The 20,617-nt window shown below is 34.7% G+C and overlaps 1 protein-coding gene across 1 annotated transcript in view; it reads right to left on the bottom strand.

Annotated features, from left to right (window-relative positions):
• Positions 1–6,874: 6,874 nt before the first annotated feature.
• LOC105226212 (uncharacterized) overlaps positions 6,875–20,617 on the bottom strand; it is a 114,363-nt gene continuing 100,620 nt past the window's right edge. The window contains exons 6-10 of the mRNA XM_049450727.1: positions 14,385–14,569; positions 10,475–10,670; positions 10,196–10,408; positions 7,325–7,555; positions 6,875–7,236 (exon numbers count right to left, since the gene is read on the bottom strand). Of these exons, the coding sequence (XP_049306684.1) occupies positions 7,088–7,236; positions 7,325–7,555; positions 10,196–10,408; positions 10,475–10,670; positions 14,385–14,569 (974 nt within the window). The 3' untranslated portion in view covers positions 6,875–7,087. The remainder of the gene's footprint in view (positions 7,237–7,324; positions 7,556–10,195; positions 10,409–10,474; positions 10,671–14,384; positions 14,570–20,617) is intronic.

Raw genomic sequence — 20,617 nt, 5'->3', positions numbered from 1 at the left:
GCACACAAAAGCAAGGCGACGCGAAGAATGTCAAACTTCCTTGCCGACTGCTAAGTACTTGACTGCGCCACAGGCCTTCCTTCGCCTTAAAAGTACTTGATCGGCGGCAAGTGATCGCCGCAACGTGGAAAATTGGGCGGCACCGGCGGCAGATCCTCCGGCGTGCCTATGTGGAACACCAAATTCATGCCGATCGCTACATGAAAGAGAAAATGGCAATGGAAGAGCCAAACGCCCGGATTGTTGGCACGAAACCGCAGCACAGTGTAACCGTTATTCGGCACAGCGATTGTATCCTTGAGTGTTGGTTTGGTGAAATCACGCTCCAGCATGCCTAAGCGATCCAGATCCAAAGCGTGTTTTAGGTTGATTTTTTTAATGGCCTTGTCCGGTGAACGTCCCAAACCGACGACGTAAAACGGTGAGCCATGCAAGTGGAATGGATGACTCAAATTGGTTTGTTGCACTTCGTCGACGAGCACGACTTCGACCACAGCGCCCAGTGGTATGTCGACTTTGTGTACACACTGGCAATTGTTGTCGCAATTCACCGGTCGGTTGTCACCGTTGCAGAAGAGTTCCGGCGGCACATCGCTCAGCTGTGAGAGCATCGGTGATGGCGGTGAGATGTAGGAGATTTCATCGATCAGTGATGTTAGGTGATCACCGCTGGGCGCAACTGAAATTTACATAGTAGGAATTTGGTTTGTTTGGTTGCAATGTTAAATGTGGTTAGTAACTGAGGGTGGGTGGGGATTTGATATTTTTTCTTGTTTATTGACTTTAGTTTGATTTTTTTTCTTATTTATGGTCTTTGCTTGACTTTATGGGAGTTTGAGCTGGGAGTCTCGTTTTATTTCAGCGTACTCGAAATGGTCGTTGATAGCTGAAATAATGCGTGCCGAAAAGAGTTTGGAAAGTTGGATAAGACTGCTTGGGATTATATTTCAAAACTCCGAGTGGAAGAGCTGGCGACTTACACCTTGCAGACGCCTACTTTTGACTGACCATATCAACCCATTCGAGGGTAAATCAGGCCAAATCTATGAGTTAAAGTGAGAAACTAGAAAATCTTGCCACAAAAAAAAAAATTAAAATAAAAATAATTTTATATAAACGTATTAGTAAGCAGAAGATCAAAAGTTTCAGCTTTAAGTAGTCTAAAATTTGATAACTGTAATATCTGCTTTCTCACGCTTACCTTACCTCAACAGAAGATGAAGTATAGTATGGATTGTAAAAGGAATCAATGGAGATGTGGGTCAGTTTCATACTGAGATTTCAGTGTACAGTCTTACATTATCTGCTAAGGGAAACAAATCTCATACAGCTGCTAATTTATCTTGAGATACCTGTTAAATAATGATATCACAGAAAACCGACTGTCCAAGTCGTGAAAATTTTGTTCTGTTAATTTGATCACACGATGGACCAGGATTTGTAATGTAATGTACTATATATCGACCTAAAATATCAAATTTTCTTCAGATGTAAAAAAGGTAGAGATGGTGTAGGCTTGTTGAAAGAGAGTACTTGAGTTGGCTAAAAGCTTCCTACTTTGAAGAAAGCATAGAAACTATTGGATCGTATGGCTAAAGGCTATGTACAGAAGTAGTTTTCAAATTTTTCTGAGAAAACGTTCTTATTTAACTTTTCATTATACTGTCAAGTAATTTATCGATTTAAATCGATAAAAATTCTTCATGCAAAAAGGTCAAATGCTACTATATATGGTACATATATTGTACATGGTGAAATATAAAGCGGATTAAACTATGTAAAGCTATTTTTTTTTCTTCAAAAACTATATATAATAAGTAAATAATCAAAACTACATTTATTTGGAAGAATTCTTCAAAATTTTGAGAATCAATAATATAGACATATGTATATGTGAATCAATTAAAGTTTGGCTCATAAAGAATAGGACGCAAAAGGTAGGACGCGAAATATTTTAATATTTAATTATCTACTATTTATAAAAATTTTGATTATAATAAATATGGAATACAGATTTACTACGATAAAGCTTTGGAGGAACATTTTTTTTTAACATTTTGTACTTCGCAATAATTTAGCAGCTAAGCATATTTATATGCGCTAAATGCCATCAAAAGTAAATATTTAATACAAACGACGTGGTACACGAAAATCAAGCGCTCGTGCCTATGTAGGCACGAGTACATGTGAGTTATTCGTGCGCAAAGCTTTTTTTTTACGAAAACATGCAGAATATTGTTATTAACTAAGAGCATTGCTACTTTTTACAATACACAGACGTTTGTTTGAGATAAGGACATCCACAACTTACCTAAATAACGGTTGTAGGTATTGGCAATAAAGAGATTCTTCACATCGTAAACGAAGAAACGGAATGGCAAGAAAATTTTCACATCAGGACGTTCCACGAGAACACCTTTGTCCACAGCTTTGGCATTTTTCAAATTCGAAACACAAACAGCATCGTTGCGTTTCCGATTGCAGATGGCATCTAACGGGTTCATAACCTGTTTGCGTGTTGGAGAGAGAAAGAGAGTGAAGTGAGTGTGTGGTTGCGAGAGTGGATGAGAGACATAGATTGAGCGAGTTATATTAAAATTAGTGGTTTAACGGCTGGCTCCTGACTGCTGAGCTTTCGCTTATAATTAAAAGCTTTTATTGATGGCTTTTTTTAAATCTTCAAATAATATTTAAGTTGACTGTAAATTATTGTTATTATATTGAGATTGAGGGAGATACATATATTAAAATTAGCGGTTTAACTGCTGGCTGCTGAGCTTTCGCTTATAATTAAAAGCTTTTATTGATGGCTTTTTTTAAATCTTCAAATAAGATTTAAGTTGACTGTAAATTATTGTTATTATTATATTTTTTTTATAATATATGTATATTTTTTAATACTATCAGTATATAAAAGGCAATTTTAAAAAGCTTTTTGATAACACAAGTTTACAAATTCAGGTCAACTTTTGGATCTGAGCATATAAGAACGGTTCTTAACTATATTTGATATGCTGAATTCGAATATGCATTTAGTTTTTTAAGATTGATTCTAGTTTCCGAGTTCTCGCATGATAGCACCATTGTGCTGTTACAAGCACTGTAATTAAATACCGATTGAGGAAAATTCTCCCAATCTTACAGGCACTGCTTGATAAGTCATTTCAGTAAAATAAAATAAGTGATTAGAGCAAATAAAAATGCAGATTTTCAATGCCAGCGCTCTGGAGAGAACCTAAAAACCATGTAGATGATTGCTACTTTTGTTTGATGAAAATCAAGGGCATAAATGCAAAAAAATTAGCAAAATATGAATATCCTGATGTATCATCAGTATCCAAGCCAGTTCCACGTACTGCTAATGATTCATTGCCAGTTTGTCCAAGTATAAGTGGAAACGTCCTGGAAACTTTAGCTCCATCACCGCCGAGTAATGATAGCGATTTTGTCATGGAAGAGACACATTTAATTTCGCAAGATGAACTAAGCGATTTGATTCGTGATTTGAATTTGTCCAAACAAAAAGCAGAGTTACTAGCATCACGGTTGCAGCAATGGAAATATCTAGACTCTCGAACACAAGTTACTGTATACAGAAACAGAAATCAGACACTTCGACCGTTCTTCAAAAAAGAAGACAACATAAGTTTCTGTAACGATATTAATGGTTTATTTAATGAAATGAATACACCGTACGATCGAAACGAATGGCGTTTATTCATTGATGGTTCCAAATACAGCCTAAAAGCTGCTCTTCTCCACAATGGAAATAAAAAACCATCTATTCCCATTGCTCATGCAGTACAAACGAAGGAATGCTACGAAACAATGCGGAAGATCCTGTGCTTCATCAAATACAATGATCATAAATGGAAAATATGTGGCGATCTAAAGGTTTAAAGATTGATTCAAATTAAATCGAAAACACTTATTTTTTATATTATTTCAACAGGTAATTGGTATCTTAACTGGGATGCAATCTGGATTCACCAAATTTTGTTGCTTTTTATGCTTGTGGGATAGCCGCGCAACTGAAAATCATTATGTGAGAAAAGAATGGCAAAGTCGTACTCAATATGAGCCTGGACAGCAAAACGTCTCCGCTGAACCACTTGTAAATCCACAAGACATTTTCCTGCCACCTCTTCACATTAAACTAGGCCTTATAAAGAACTTCGTCAAAGCATTAAACCGTGAAGGACCGGCTTTTCAGTATTTAGTTAAGTTGTTTCCTAAATTGTCATATGCAAAAATCAAAGAAGGAATATTTGTCGGACCTGATATTAAAAAATTAATGGCTGATAAAAAATTTACAAAATGTTTATCGCCCGATGAAGCAGCCGCATGGGCATCTTTTCAAAATATCGTTCACCACTTTCTTGGTAATCACAAATCCCCTAATTTTAAGGAAATTATTGGCGATATGTTGCAAAATTATCGAAAGATTGGAGCTAGAATGTCTCTAAAGATCCATTTTCTGCATTCCCATCTCGATTTTTTTCCGGAAAACTTGGGTGATACGAGCGACGAACAAGGAGAGCGACTACACCAAGATCTAGCCAACATTGAAAAAAGATACCAAGGATTTTGGGATGAAGGCATGATGAGCGACTACTGTTGGACTCTAATACGTGAAACAGATACTAAACAATACAAAAGGCAAAGTTCCACCAATCTTCATTTCTGATATGTTACTTTTATGTTAATAAAATGCATATTTGACAAAAATCATAAAAAATTAAATCCTTGATTATTTCAAAAACTAGAATCAATCTTAAAAAACGAAATGAATATTCGGATTCAGTGTCATCAATTGTCATAGAAACCACTTTTGGTTGCCCAGATCCAAAACCGTGTATACTTGTGTAATATATAAAGTTTTTCATTTCATAGATTGTATCTATTTATTTATACATATATATATATGTACATCTATTTTGTATATTAAAAAGCTTTTTGGTGAGCTTTTACTGCCCAAAAGCTTTCAAAAGCTTTTGACGCATTTTTTTCTTGGAATTGAGCTACCTATTTTTAATGTATACTAACCTTTAGTGGCATTTTCATTATTATTTCTTCTCATCGCAGGTGCTTGATGACTTAAATTTACAGGGTGACGCATAATTTAACATATTTACAAATATTATATACAAGTAAATATTATTAAACACTCGTTACACACTTACAGCGAGTTGACAGTCATAAAGTGCAGGGATAAGCTGTGCTTAGGTAAAAAAAGTAATATTTAAACTAAAAAAATTAATTTATTTATTAAGTTATTTATTTTACAAATATTTTCATTACAATTTTTTTTATGTATTTTAAAAAATTTAACTTTTTTTCCTTTTATATAAAATTTTTAGGATATTTATATGAAAAACTTGCCGCTTTGCTTTTGAGTCATTGTTTCGTTCCTTTGTTGTTGTTGTTTTTTCTTTGAGTATTTACATTTAATTTTCGTTTTTGTGGCGATAGTAGCGGATGCAGCGTTGCTTTCGGCTAAGCAGCGCTGCAGCCACATACCGACGGTGTAAATATGTGAACATGTCTATAATTATTTGGTTATTATGCTTTTTGTTGTGTATGTATGTATTAATGTACATATGTAAGTCTGTAAGTATATGGTATACTTATTTCTTGACACATATGCATATGTATGTAGTATTTACAACGGTTTATGTGCATATATTTAATACTAGGTATTGGCATATGTACATATGTATGTTTGTGTGTGTTCGTGTGTGTTATTGTTGCATATTTATTGGTGCCATGGCATTGTTATTGGGGTAACTTATATACGTACATACAAAACTAGCATGAAATTGAAATTCGAAGCGTCAGCTGATATGTACTCATGTACATACAGACATTCATATAAAGTTTCGCTATCAGTTTCAAGCCTAATCTTCGTTTATCTACACACACTTGCTAACAAAAACATAAGTTGTTGTTTTCTTTATAAATACATGTTATACATACATATAAACAACGCTGTATATATGTACATATGTATGTTTAACGCTTTACATACAGCTCGGATCTGTTACACTAGTCGCTATAATTATTACAAAAAAAAAAAACAAAAAATCAAAAAAACAAATTGAAACAAAAACAAATTAAAGGCAAGTGTGCACCTACAGATGGTCGCAAGAAATTTTTGTTTTGCAGAAATAGGAGGAACTAACAAATACAAATAAGAAGAATGAAGCAACTTAATTATTTTACAGTCATGTTTTTAGCTTAAAAATTATAAACTAAGTCAAATGGAAAAGGAAATACAATACACAAAGTAGCAGAAGTAGATAGAAACAAAAGAAAATCAATAAAATTATTATATATGTATATCGTATAGTTGTTGTTGTTTTTTATTTTTTATTTATGACTGCTGCGCACAAACGACGACGCGTTCGCTAGAATCGCTTCCTGCTCGGCTCGCCTACGGAATCAATCTTCGCGTTCGCTCCACTCTGTAACAACTCCCACTCAAGATCGCTTTAACCTCGCCACTCGTGTGCCATTCCTCTCTGAAGTGTGTATGTGTGTTGTGTGCTCATTCACGCATATACATTTACATACATTGGCATGTAAATGCAAAGTCTTATGTTGGGAAAGCTTGCGCATTCGTAAAGCTCAAAAAAGCACAAAATTTTGTTGGTTGCTCTGTTGTTGGACGGAATATCATTTAGCAACGCTGTTTGTTTTTTTTTTGTTTTGGGCTCAGCCATTTTGTGTTATTGTTATTTGTGCCATTTTGGCGCTTTTGAGCCATAGTTGTGAGCTTTCACTCTCAGCGTTATTTTCCAGTTTCTATTTTGAGTCACGTGCTTTTTAAATCATTCTTTTCATTGGCAAAGATTTTCAGCCAATTTTGTTTGATTTATTTTTATTGGAATTCTGTGCTCTTTTCGCTTTACGCTTCGTGGCTCTTTTTATTTGTACAAAGCACATTTATTTTTATTACAATATTATAAGGTATCATCTTTTGTGGCTTGTTTATATTAATATTTTTTACTAAATTTTATTTTCTTTCACTTTCTATACGCTAGATGAAGTCTAGAAAGAATTTGGCACCATTTAGGTTATGTTATGTTTAATTAATGGGTATGGGCGCCTTGTGATCACCACACGTGGGGAAGCCTGGTGGCACTGGTGGCAAATCGGCGTTCGTGCCGACCTGCAAAACGAGATTCATGCCGATCGTTATGTGGAAGAGGAAGTGACAATGGAAGAACCAGAAACCTGTGTGTGGGTAAAGCGAAAATGTTTAATAAGATTTCATTCTTAAAAAGCTTAAAAGCTTATTTGTAAATCTTGTCCTTGAACTAACCGGGATTATCCGCTCTGAAACGCAATACAACATAACCATTATTTGGCACTGGTATTGTGTCCTTTTGTGGTGGCAAATTGTATTGACGGTGCAGCAGACCGCGTCGATCCAAGTCCAGGGCGTGTTTCAAGTTAATCTTCTTAACACTGGTGTCCGGCGAGCGTCCAATACCAATGACACTGTAACTGTAGCCGTGCAAATGGAATGGATGTGACAAGTTGGGTTGTTGAACTGTGAAGAGAGGGAGAGATACATTTAATATACTGTCAAGGAATATAATTTAATACTATAACACAAGCTTTAAAGGAAAATATGTTTAATATTACTAGGTTTCTTACGGATTGTTTAAAAGAATTAAATAAGAAAGATAGAGAGAGAATAAGCAGAGTATGTTAAAATTAGCGCTGGCTTCTTAATGTATGACTAGTCCTCATGGACCTAGTAAATGCACTCCATCTGGTATCGCAAAGGACCAAAACTGATCTATGTGTTTTAAATTGGCCTACCAGATTAACCTAACCTAGCCTATAATATTTTTTGGTCATCTGATTATTTAAGCCCTATCTGACAGTTTGCTATAGAACTTCAAATCCATTATATATGCTGTCGGAACAGAGAGACATTTCGCGATTAACGGTTTTCCTTTAGAAATTTTCGAATCCTGAAGTTGAAATTAATTATTATTCGAGGGAGATACCGGAAATGAAGATTTAAAATTTTCGAAGTTTTACTTTCTTTGTTCTTATTACGATAGCTATAATGTTAGTTAGAGTATCTGGGAGGATTACAGGTACTTCTGTCTCTCTATTATTCTGCCAGCAAGTCCCAACCTCGACTGATAACGAGAGTGGTATCCCGACGAATAAAAAAAAACAAAAATTTGAACCTTCTTATTGTTTTTCGGGATGGTTGTTATTGAAGTCGTCTAACGGTAATTTCAGGAAACATGCAGTTTTGACGGGGTCGGACCGTACAGGGGGAGGGCGTCAATTCTGAATAAGTAGGAGTTTAACCTGCACGAAGTGGCGCAATGGTCACTCTAGATCCACGGAACAACTCGAGCTCTTCGTCTGCCATGGGTGGGCATTTTACCCTAGGTACGCCATAGCTCTGAGAGGGAGTCGGTGAAGGCGTTCATGACTGAATGCATGCAGTACTGTTAATTATCGTTAACGTAATCTAAGAAAGATTTTGTCCATTCTGCTTTAAGCAGTTGACGGAAGAAGATCCCATCAATTCCCACAACAGCCGGTTTTATATTACCGGAATTGACCTAGGTTTTAACCGGCTATAGGCTGTACTTTCGGAGATCTAACCCCCTTTAGATCGGTTGGAGAAGTTCATGTGTTTCTTATAGAAAGCATGGGGGCCCCGCCATATAAACGTTCAATCGGAGACATCAAGAGGCATTTTGATACGTCTGATGCTTCTTCGTTCGCGTTTCAATACTTCCAGGCAACCATATCGGTGCAGCGTAACTTATGACCGATTGCCTTGTATGTTGATAACAAAGTTTCTTTGTCTCTTCCCCATGAGCTGAGGTCTAGCGGCTTTCAAGCGGATTATTTTGACATGAGAGCAATGACAACATCAGAGAGTTGGGCTCTGGATTATTGGTTAGATAGTCACGCGAAAAATGTGTAGTTCTTTGCACATTGAGAAATATCTGATAAAATACGATAAAAATGGTTGGAATGGATGTAGAGTCTCCCAAAGTATTGATAGAAATATCAGCTGAATATTTCGATTGAAGATAGAAAAATACGTTGATAGTTCTTTGCGTGAGAAATAAGAAGTGGAGAAGCACTTTAAGTGTGGTCTTAAATTAGAGAACGAAGCACTGTTGTCACGACGGGTTCTTTGTAACAATTTGTCCTCCGAAATATTTACTTTTGACAGTTCTTGACAGTTCTTTAATGATTGCATCTACAACGACTAGTGACAATCTTATATCGAAATGCGATGGATTTAACACGATCCTGTTTTCCTGTGACAACGCACCCTAAACTTATTAGAGCGTGTATTTAGCTTTAATATAATACGTTAGCTTCAAAATTTATTTAAAGCGAACCAGTTCACAAATCAAACTACAAAATTAGTGAGTGTTTTTGTACGCTACGCTGCATTAGTATCGGAAATGCCCGAAGGCGTTGCAGTTTGCGAACGCGCGCACATTGTCTTTATCGCATACGATCATTTTGAATTTGCTCATTTTCTTTATGTTTTGTTTTCGTGCCACACAAAAACACAATTTTCTCACAATTTCCAATTCACCAATCCGATTTGCTGATTTTATAATTTTACCATAAACGTTAATTTGCGCTGAATTTAAAATGTTTGGCTCGTGGGTGCCGCGCTTGCTGAATCACAAATTATATGTACACACATTGTTATAAGTATATAGTTACTAGCGAATTTTATTTTATAATATTTTTGCAATCTACGCGCCTGCGCTGCTTTGCGATTGTTTTGTATCCGGTTGGGAGGCACCTGGCATGGCTGCAAGGTATTGCGCTGTTGCTTATCATGGCAATCGACTTTTAACGGAAAATTCGTAGCTATGTATTAATCGTAATAATGTTATTTAGACGAGAAAAATCAAACGATCCAGGGGAGATAAAAAGTAATAACCACGATTGGTTGGCAAATGGAGGCTATGCAAAATTTCGAATTTCAATTTCGATACGGATGGTGTGTCTTGCTTGCTGAGTAAGTTGTGATATTGGATTGTGATGGGGTGTACTATCTACATATGTATATATTGTACATACGTATACATTTTTAATTTAGTTTTTATTATTTTAAATTAAATAAACAAACTTAATTTAAGCTTTCAATGCAATTTACTTTAAGAATGAAAGAAAAACTCACCTTCATCAACCAGCACCATTTCCACGATCGCATTCAGCGGTATATCGATTTTGTGCGTGCACATGCAATTGGGGCCGCAATTTGCCGGACGATTATCACCGTTACAAAACTGTTCGGGATTGATTTCATGGAACTGTGAAGTGAGTGGCGCTGGTGGTGACAAGTACGAGATCTCGTCGATCAGTGAGATGACGTGATCGCCAGTGGGCGCAACTGCAATGGAAAGAGACAAATATAGCGACACAGTTTAACGTGGTAAGAAATCTTGCAGAAACTCACCCAAATAACGATTGTAAGTGTTGGGCTGGAACAGTTCTTCTGGACGATAAACGTAGAAACGGAATGGCAAGAAGATCTTCACATCTGGTTTCTCCGCCAAGAGACCACGATCGATTTCCAAAGCACTCTTCAGTTGACTCACACACACGGCATCATTTCTAGGCGCATTACATTGTGCGTCCAGCGGATTCATGACCTTTTTTTTTGTTGTGACGACGAAGTGCGACGTTTCGAGTTTTCGATTTTTTTTTCATTTTCAATTATTTATACAGTTTTATAGCATAAGCATTGTGGCGTGCAATTATTTACATATGTTTGTGCCATAATATTTGCATTTTTTTGTAAAATAATTTGTGGTTTTTTGGCAGTAGTTTGGTTTTTATATACAAAATTTCACATCAAATCGTGTTTTTGTTGTTGCATTTTGAATTTTGATATTTGTTGCCGAAAAGTTTTGCAATTGCGCGATTTTGTATGTGAAGTCAGAGAGCAGTTCGGGTTTTTTTGTACAAATTATGGCATTTTTTGGTGATTGGGGTTGTGGTTGATTTGTTGGTATTCAATTGGTTGGTTGCAATGAAAAAAAATTGTAAAAGAGAAATTGATTAACAACATACATATACAGCTTGGGGATAAAGAAAAATATGAATGTACATATACTTTTGTATTTTTATTTTTGTAATATTTATATAACACATATCGTTGCCTAAAATGCAGAATAACGTAATATCACTTTATATAAGTTTACAAGTGAAGGAAACATGACATAATGGAAACCACGCATATTGTGCAAAATTTGAGTTTTGGTTATGAAGTGGTAATGTATTGGTTATTTATTGGTTATATATTGGTTATTTATTGGTTATATATTGGTTATATCTGACAGCGCAAGCTGAAAATTTTATGCTACTTATTGTAGTACGATGCAGTGTATCGTAAGCAATAAAAACTCAATTTTATTTTTTTGATGATACGTTGTTATGCATTTTAGGTGACGATACTTTTGGAACTCATAATTAATTTTCCAGCAGACTCAATTTAATAATGAATTCTTTAAATCAATTTGGAGTCACCATTTTTTTTTAATTTTTATGCCTGTTTCTCGATACTCTCGATATTAATTTTGATAACTTTTTTTTCAAATTTTATCGCTGATTCTTAATCTCTTTAATCGACAAATTGTTTTGAGTCAAAGTAAATTTTGGACTCTGTACTCCTCAAGTAACCGCTATAAACAACCACCTATACTTCAATAAATTTTTTTGAGCTTCATCAGAATTCTTTACAAAATTGAGCGACCAGAAAATAAAAATGCCTGCACAACCTACAACAAAGGTATAATTCAAGCATAAATGTATGTATATATATGTATATAACGGTATTTACAATGATCTATACAAAGCGCAGCTGCGCTTCCATAAACCAAAATTATAATATGATTATATAAGATTTATATATGTATATTCAAGTAAATAATGTACTATATTAGCTAGTTACAATGTAGTTAAAACTGTAAATATGCATTTGGCATTTGGCTCTGCAACAAAAGCCATTGCAAATGCCACAATTTTCACAATTGCCTGTGCATTTCTGTACAAATTTGTTTTTCCGCTGCATGCATATTGATTTGTTTTTGTATTTTTTACAATATTTGTTAAAATAAATATTATTTAATTTATTTCTAGCAACTCACGTTTTCTCTGTGTGATTGCAAGCACAAATTGGTGCATGAACTTATGCACTGCGATCGAGCCAATGAGCGGTATTAATGGGTATATCGGATAGGTTGGAATGAGGGGTAAGTGGTTGGGGGTAAGTGTTTGGTTGGTAAGTGTGTTAAGCGGTTTGAGGGGGTGCTGGTGCTGGTGCAACTTAGTCACACAGTCACCAAGCGTTGGTGGTGCATTGGAATGTGTCTTTGACTTACCGGGCTAACTGGCAATATGGCGCGTAAACAAAGCATTAGCGGGCGCCATTTTTTGGTACTCAATTTACTGTCTGTTTCTTTTAGTTTTTTATGCAATTTATGCTAAATTTTTTACATCATTTTTTTTTTGCTTTATTAATGCACATGCTGTCATGCTGCTGTAGTCTATTTGGCAGCCATTTATTTGAAATGGCAAATGCAAAGCTTGGTAGCAATTGTTCTTTAGCATTATTATTTAATACCTTTATAGTTTATTTGTTTTTTTTTGCTGTGAATTTACAAATTGATTGGCATAAATCAATTATATGCACGTCTGCGGATATGCTATTCACTTAAGAGTTCGGCATTTTCGTTATTCGCAAGTAATCACGGAATCGGATTTTTCTGTTTTTAGTTGTTGTTGTTTGCATTTAGCTGTGAGTGGCTTGCAGACTTTGTATTGTTCTTAATTGATTTATGAACTTGCCATTGTCATTGAACTAATTACTTTAATTGTGTAAATCACTATAAACTAATCTTATGGACTTGCGAGGTCTTAGGTTGTTATTGTGGGGATTTTAAAGCAAAAAAAAATTATGAAAATAATAAAAATTTTCTTTTTGAATTTAAAAAATTTGAAAGACAGCATATTAATTAAATATTGTAAGTAGTCTTAGTTAAGGCCGAAATATTTTTTTTTTTAATTTTCTTTAATACTACTTTTTCATAATTTAAACATAACCTACAAATTTGTGGCAAATCAGTTTTCTATATGCTTATTATTCTTCTATAAATGCTAGATAATTGAAAAAAAATTCTCTGCACTCGGACGTAGTTTACTAAATTTTAAAAAAATTCGGATGCAACCAATGTCGGATGTCTTCATAGCGAAACTGCAACAACACTGAAGTTAATGTAGTTGTTTTATCCGACTGCATTAGGGATTATACATATTGGGATTGTCTTTGTAAGAAAGATTTTCACTTTATTAAAACTTTTTGTTTTTTCTGTACCAATCACACTGTATTTTCTATCTGATCAAAATTGACCCGGACTGGTCTTCATATGTCAAGTAGTGTGAGTTTGACAGCTGTTTGTTTCCGAAGCGAAAAGTTTGTCTGGCGATCTTTACCTTCTAAAAATATTTACGAGCTTGCTTGAAATTTTGGGTTTTCTAATAGAAACACGGCTAAGTAATCGTTGAAATTGTTACAGCAGTGTTTTGAGGAGTCTGCTTTATCAAGAATACTAGTATTTGAGTGTCATAAAAGATTCAATGAAAGCCGAAGGAAGTCATCGAAAATTCGATATATAGAGATTATACAGATTATATACAGAATCTTTTATATAATGTTTTTATACAATTAATAATATTTTCTGCAAAATTAGTTCCGACTCGCAGGTTCAATCTAAAAGTATCTTTGGCAGTTCTTGACTCAAAATACCACTATCAATTCGCTATTGTGATTCAAATTATAATAAACTATGATCTAACAATTAGCGCTATACAAAATACTAAGAATATTGTGCTTGTCTTAATTGTACAAAATATTCATTCCAATTCTATTTAATATTTTTTTTCATTTTTTAATTTCGCGCAAAATCACGCAGACTCACTGTATTGGACTTAAACTAATATGCAGCACAGATGACGATCAAATTGTAAAAATATCTGAGTTTCATACAATCACTTAGCGCATAAGTACACATACACACACAAAAACATACAAAAGCATACATGCACACACAAACCCACTCATGCGCTTGTATTGAGTCACGCGGGTTTTTTCTTAAGCGCGCACATAAAAGCGCTCACAACGCCCGCCGCAAATGGGAACAAAAATATGCAAATAAATTGTTAAAGGCTATGCCCTGAATAGCCATTACACTTGTGAAATATTTGTTGTTGTTATAGTTTCTTATGATCTGTCTTTTCGGTTTCTATTTTAGTAGAGCAAGCGCGGGGAAAAAAAGCAATGAAAAACTGAAAAGCCATTTACTTACCACACCCTGTGGTATGCCGACATCGTAGGTTGGCGGAGCCGATGCTGGTTGATAGGGGCCGCGCGCATAACGCAAAATGCCCAACTGTTGAGCGCGACGAATGCCACATTCACCCAGACCGCGCACCTGTATCCAGTAAGCGCCGACAGGTTGATTGGCATTGATAATGAAGTCATAGCGTTCGCCTGCAATGCAATTGTGACACAAAAGAAGTGAGGGAGTGAGTGTGCGATATTTGAAAGGTTCATGTTCATATGTTTAAAATTATAAAAAAAAATGAAATTATAAAAGTATAACAATCTTAAATATATTAAAAAAAATGTTTAAAAGCACAAACTGTTGCATATTGATGGATAATATATTGTTACGTAACTAGGAAATGCTAAAAATTACAAGCGTAAAATTTCGAAAATTTTATTAATTAAGAGTTTCCAATTCTTTATGACTACAAAAGCCACCATTCAAAAATAAATGGGTTTGCAACTATTCAGTTGCCGGTTGTTGTTGTTCTTTTCAGTATTTCAGCTGTTTATTTTGTAACAATTCGACCCTGATTTTTAAAATTAATTGCCTTGTGAACTTTTAATTGTCACAAATTAACAGCGGGCATATTGAGACACCCGCTTGGTGTTATTGGTATTATTTATGAGCGCGCTACTGCTTTAAATTCGTATACCCACAGTCACATGTGAGTGTTTAGCGCTTATGTGGTCTGATCGCCGATCGGTGAGTGCGGTTATTGATTAATGTAATTAGTGGGAAATGCCTATGAAATTAATATTGACAAAGCAAAGCAATGTGTCAGCATTAATTCGCGGTACAGCTTCTGAATTGCCATTTAACGGCAGCTGTTGTTTTACAAAAACAATAAAAATATGTAATCTAGTTTTTGGTTTCCTTATTTCCTTGGTTCACTTTATATAGTGGTTAGAATGCAACTAGTATTACATATGTACTGATTTCAATCCTTTTTAGACTAAAACCAGAAATTTTATTTATTTGGTCACGCACGCCAGGCGCTCAGCAACGCTAACTTCCGAGCATATTTCTATCTTCAAAGCTTTCACATATAGGACTAATAGTCATTAGGAGTCGACTTTCTTTATCTCGAACCCTCCATACCATCTCATCAAATTCCACTCGGATTGGTCCATTTTACCTAAATTTTTTTCCATGAGTTTTTACGAGTTTGCTTGAAATTTCCCATATTTCTAATGTAATCACGGCTACAAACTCATAGAAAATGTTTCAGAGTTGATTTGGAGACTCCACTTTATCTCGAACATATGTAAGTATTTGAGTGGCACAAAGCAGTCAGTGAAGATCAGCAGCTGTTTTGGATGGAGTAAAATATTTCGGTGAATGTTTTAGGTTTGAAGCGTGCTAATGCTTAACTCGTAACTAACTGATGAGTCATTGTTTTATGAATACTACACCAAACTATCAAATAAACCAGAGAATTGCTCTCTAATGAGTCGAAAGCGGAAAATCTACATCAAAGTTGGTCAAAAGTCAAATTGTTGCTCATTATTTTCCTTGATTACCGTGGGGTGGTTCACCAGAACTCATTCCACTGTATTAAATGCTCAATAAAGAATTTTTATTGGCTGCTTTGAGGCGTCTACGTGAAGCAATTCATCGTAAACCACCGGATGTCTGCAGGGAAAATTCAAGAATCTTTCACCACAGTAATGCGCCGTCGCATTTTAGCAGTGATTTTAGCGCTTGACGTTTTGGCCATACGAAAGTTTTCGCTCAGCCACCATTTTTGCCTCTGAACCTTTAAAAGCCATTAGCTGAATGTACTAAGGCCATTTACAGCCGAGGATTATGATAAATGTATGGAATATTGGACTAAGCGTTGGCATCTTTATATTGGCTAAATTCAGGGATCAATTTTCGAAGGCGATAATAAAGACTTATATTGAGAGAGAATACATAGTTTTTTTCAGTCCGGGTCAAATTTGATCAGATGATGGAATATTCCTCATATCAAAAAAGTACTCTTTGATTTCTTGAAATACACAGCAGTAAATGGAGTTTTCAAATAACGCCAAGTAGAGTTACATTTTTCAATCTCCTTTATTCTACAGATTACGCGTAAGTCGTGTCACGCTGTCATGCTATTTTTCTTCAGTATTGTTTGTATTGTTTGGCATATCGTCAAGGAAAGAATTAAAATTCGAATACTATTAACGTTTTTAATAAGTTGTATTTTCTTTTAGTCAAATTTCGACCTCCAATGCACCTAGTAATATTAAGTACATTATAACTTTATTTATACCATTCATTAGGACAATTCGCAGACTATGTAATTACTGCTGTAAAACAACTTAAATGTCAAGGTACTAATTGACTGCTCTACACAATTAGCACATAATCAACTACTCAGTTGTTAGACTGTCTGCAAAAGGGAACGATAAACAATGGTCGACCCCACTACATTAAGATGAAAGCCATGAACAGGGTGTAGCATTACAAATTAGTTCAGTGCATTCATGTTGCATTGCTGTAATTACAGGTGGCAACGCTAATTGTCCTGTATTAACAGCATAGTTCTGCTTAATGTAAAGCATGTAAGAGTTATTAACTCAAGTTGCCGTTGCAAATTATTTACATACTTTGTTGTTATAGTTTCAGTTAATGTGTAGCATAATATGATTTACTTGGCTTTTAAAAAACCAAAACTAAACAAATAAAAATTTAATATACATTCAGGATCTTGTCATTAAGCGCAAGCTTTAGCAAGACATTGTTGTAATTGTTCATTATTATTTGCTTTATTAATTATTTTAATTATAATATGGCGACCAGCAGATATTTCAACTTAACGCTTAAGCTTCGTTTATGACTCAATTAAAAAATATTAGCTTAAAAATCTTTATTAATAAGTGTAATTAATTTTTATGTAATTACGTACTGCTGATTACTTGTGGTGGTAAATGTTATTAATGGTATTTTTGAAGTACTTAATTATACAATGGAGAGGCCAAATACACAGATGTTTGCAGAGTTCGTCAAAGGTCAATACACGATGACTAATTTTTGTGGCAACATTTGGTACAATACTTAATATAATATATTTGGGCTATACCTAAAAGGTAATTCATGCTTTAGCAAGAAACAAATTTGCGACACTCAATGCAATTCCGGTTAAATTATTTTTAAATTAAGTGTGACCGAATTCTTTACAGGAAATATTATCTAATTTAATCGACTCAGCTTTCGACCTCCTATTACTCAGCTAACCGTAGATGTAATGAGACAATTATACCAACAATTATACCCAAAAGTATACCAAAAAAAATTAAATGCGCGTAAAATGCACTGAAATTCAAAACTTTATTGCCGTTAGCCACTTGATTATTAGTAATAATAGCTGAGTGCGCCAGTATATGATTTCCATGAAACGGTACGCATACATTATGTGTTATTGTTGGTTTGTGGCGCACAATAAAATGCACAATTCATTAAAACCACAGCAGTAGCTGATTATACGAACCGGTAGAAAATTTGTTTTTGTAATATTTTTGTCCAGAAATAAATGAATTGTATGGAGAGTTGAAATTTTGTAACAGATAAGATGAATAGATAAGAAAGTGGGCCTGGCGTGATAAACACCTGCAGCAGTATTTAAAAGTTTACCTTGTTGGGTACGTAATCATTGTTTAAGCGGATAATTGTTTAAGCAACTATAGGCGATAAGAGGTTGAGATGTATACAAATCAGAGCAAGCTATGACCCACATACATAAACCTAAGTATATGTTGTCTATGTAACTCAGTGGTTACACATACTTAATTGAATCAGCATTAGAGATAATTTCAAGAAGTCAAGCATGAACATGCGATAAATGAAGGTTGAAGGCGTTTTTTTGTGGGAAAGTGAAATTGTTGAAATTATTATTGAGGTGGTTTTATATGGATAATAAAGCAGAAAATTGTTATTAATTATGGAAATATTAAGGATTTATTACTCAACTCCTTGCTAATAATTAATTGATTTTGCATATAAATATAAGTAGTCGGAAAAGTCTTTAAATTGTCTATTAATAGCATTAACTTTCTATTGAACTTAAGGCTTCAGTGCTAAATGCCTTTCACTCACTTAAAACAGCATAATTTATGTCACATTACTGCATTTCAACCCTTGCTCTGCAATTAGTTAACATTATTCTTTAAGCTAAACTGTTTTAAAATAAGTCCGTGGGAGCAGCTTTGACTTCAACTCGCTCTTTTCAATTTGTAACTTGAATAATAAAATTAATAATTTATTATTGCTTTTACTCGTTATTAGTTTAATAAATTAATTGTTATAATTGCTTAATCCAAACAATTTTTCGCACCTTAAGCCATAAAGTAATCCACCGATTAATATGGTTTTAATATTTCAATTAAGAAGTAGAACAAGTATTTTGTTAGAGTACTTCCTTAATAGATTATTATGAAAATAAGCTGTTTCTAATAAATAACAACTTGTTAAAGTCTGCGTGCATTAGGGGTGCTCTAAAATGTAGTATTGCATACCAAGTATGCGAAATAAATAACATACTGAACTACTTAACGATAAGGTAGCGATTTTGTGTTTGGCTAATAAAGGGTGATTTTTTAAGAGCTTGATAACTTTTTAAAAAAAAAAAACGCATAAAATTTGCAAAATCTCATCGGTTCTTTATTTGAAACGTTAGATTGGTTCATGACATTTACTTTTTGAAGATAATTTCATTTAAATGTTGACCGCTGCTGCGTCTTAGGTGGTCCATTCGGAAAGGCCAATTTTGGGCAACTTTTTCGAGCATTTCGGCCGGAATAGCCCGAATTTCTTCGGAAATGTTGTCTTCCAAAGCTGGAATAGTTGCTGGCTTATTTCTGTAGACTTTAGACTTGACGTAGCCCCACAAAAAATAGTCTAAAGGCGTTAAATCGCATGATCTTGGTGGCCAACTTACGGGTCCATTTCTTGAGATGAATTGTTGTCCGAAGTTTTCCCTCAAAATGGCCATAGAATCGCGAGCTGTGTGGCATGTAGCGCCATCTTGTTGAAACCACATGTCAACCAAGTTCAGTTCTTCCATTTTTGGCAACAAAAAGTTTGTTAGCATCGAACGATAGCGATCGCCATTCACCGTAACGTTGCGTCCAACAGCATCTTTGAAAAAATACGGTCCAATGATTCCACCAGCGTACAAACCACACCAAACAGTGCATTTTTCGGGATGCATGGGCAGTTCTTGAACGGCTTCTGGTTGCTCTTCACCCCAAATGCGGCAATTTTGCTTATTTACGTAGCCATTCAACCAGAAATGAGCCTCATCGCTGAACAAAATTTGTCGATACGTAAAGCGCGAAACACATTTCGAACCGAACACTGATTTTGGTAATAAAATTCAATGATTTGCAAGCGTTGCTCGTTAGTAAGTCTATTCATGATGAAATGTCAAAGCATACTGAGCATCTTTCTCTTTGACACCATGTCTGAAATCCCACGTGATCTGTCAAATACTAATGCATGAAAATCCTAACCTCAAAAAAATCACCCGTTATAATGCTTCCACAGATTTTCAGAGTTCTTAGTGTGTTTTGGTAACAACTTTCATAGAATAACGTTGCTAGCTTCTCATCTACAAACTTGTTTGGTCACCCAGGACGATTTCGTCTGACAAACCAAAATCACAACTTTTAAATTATGGCACGTTAGCTTAGCTAGATCATTTTCACCATACACTTTTCATACATTTCTCCGCAAAAACACTTTTTCAGGCGCAGAGTTCGACATATTTGAGTAATAAAAATTATTGTTGCTTCAAAAATGATATATTTTGAGCTATTGTCTAGAAATCCTTAGACTGAAAATTTAGATATTTTTTATTTGCAAAAAATTTCTTTATTTTTCGTAAAGAAAACTGCACATTCTAACCAAAAAAAAAATTAGTGCCACCCTAAAGCGAAAATGAATGCAAGCAATTTTCGTTTAGCTTTGCAATAAACTCTCACTAGCAATAACTCAGCACTTGATTAAACAAGTACTATATTTCCTTTCGACAGTCATATGTGTATATTATGCATATTAGTAGACATTTATTTATTTAGAGTGGATTATATATAGCGCTGCGTGGCCTTTTAATCGCCATATTTGACTTGCATTAAATCAATACAAGCCCGCTAACCTTTTGCGCTCATATATACATATATACATATATGTTATTTATTTTATTTGCTTAATCTAAGAAAGAA

The sequence above is a fragment of the Bactrocera dorsalis genome, chromosome 3, assembly GCF_023373825.1.
Source record: "Bactrocera dorsalis isolate Fly_Bdor chromosome 3, ASM2337382v1, whole genome shotgun sequence".
In the NCBI taxonomy this organism is placed as follows: Eukaryota; Metazoa; Arthropoda; class Insecta; order Diptera; family Tephritidae; genus Bactrocera; species Bactrocera dorsalis.
The sequence above is the reverse complement of the archived record's forward strand: the minus strand, read 5'-3'. Positions and strand labels throughout refer to the sequence as shown.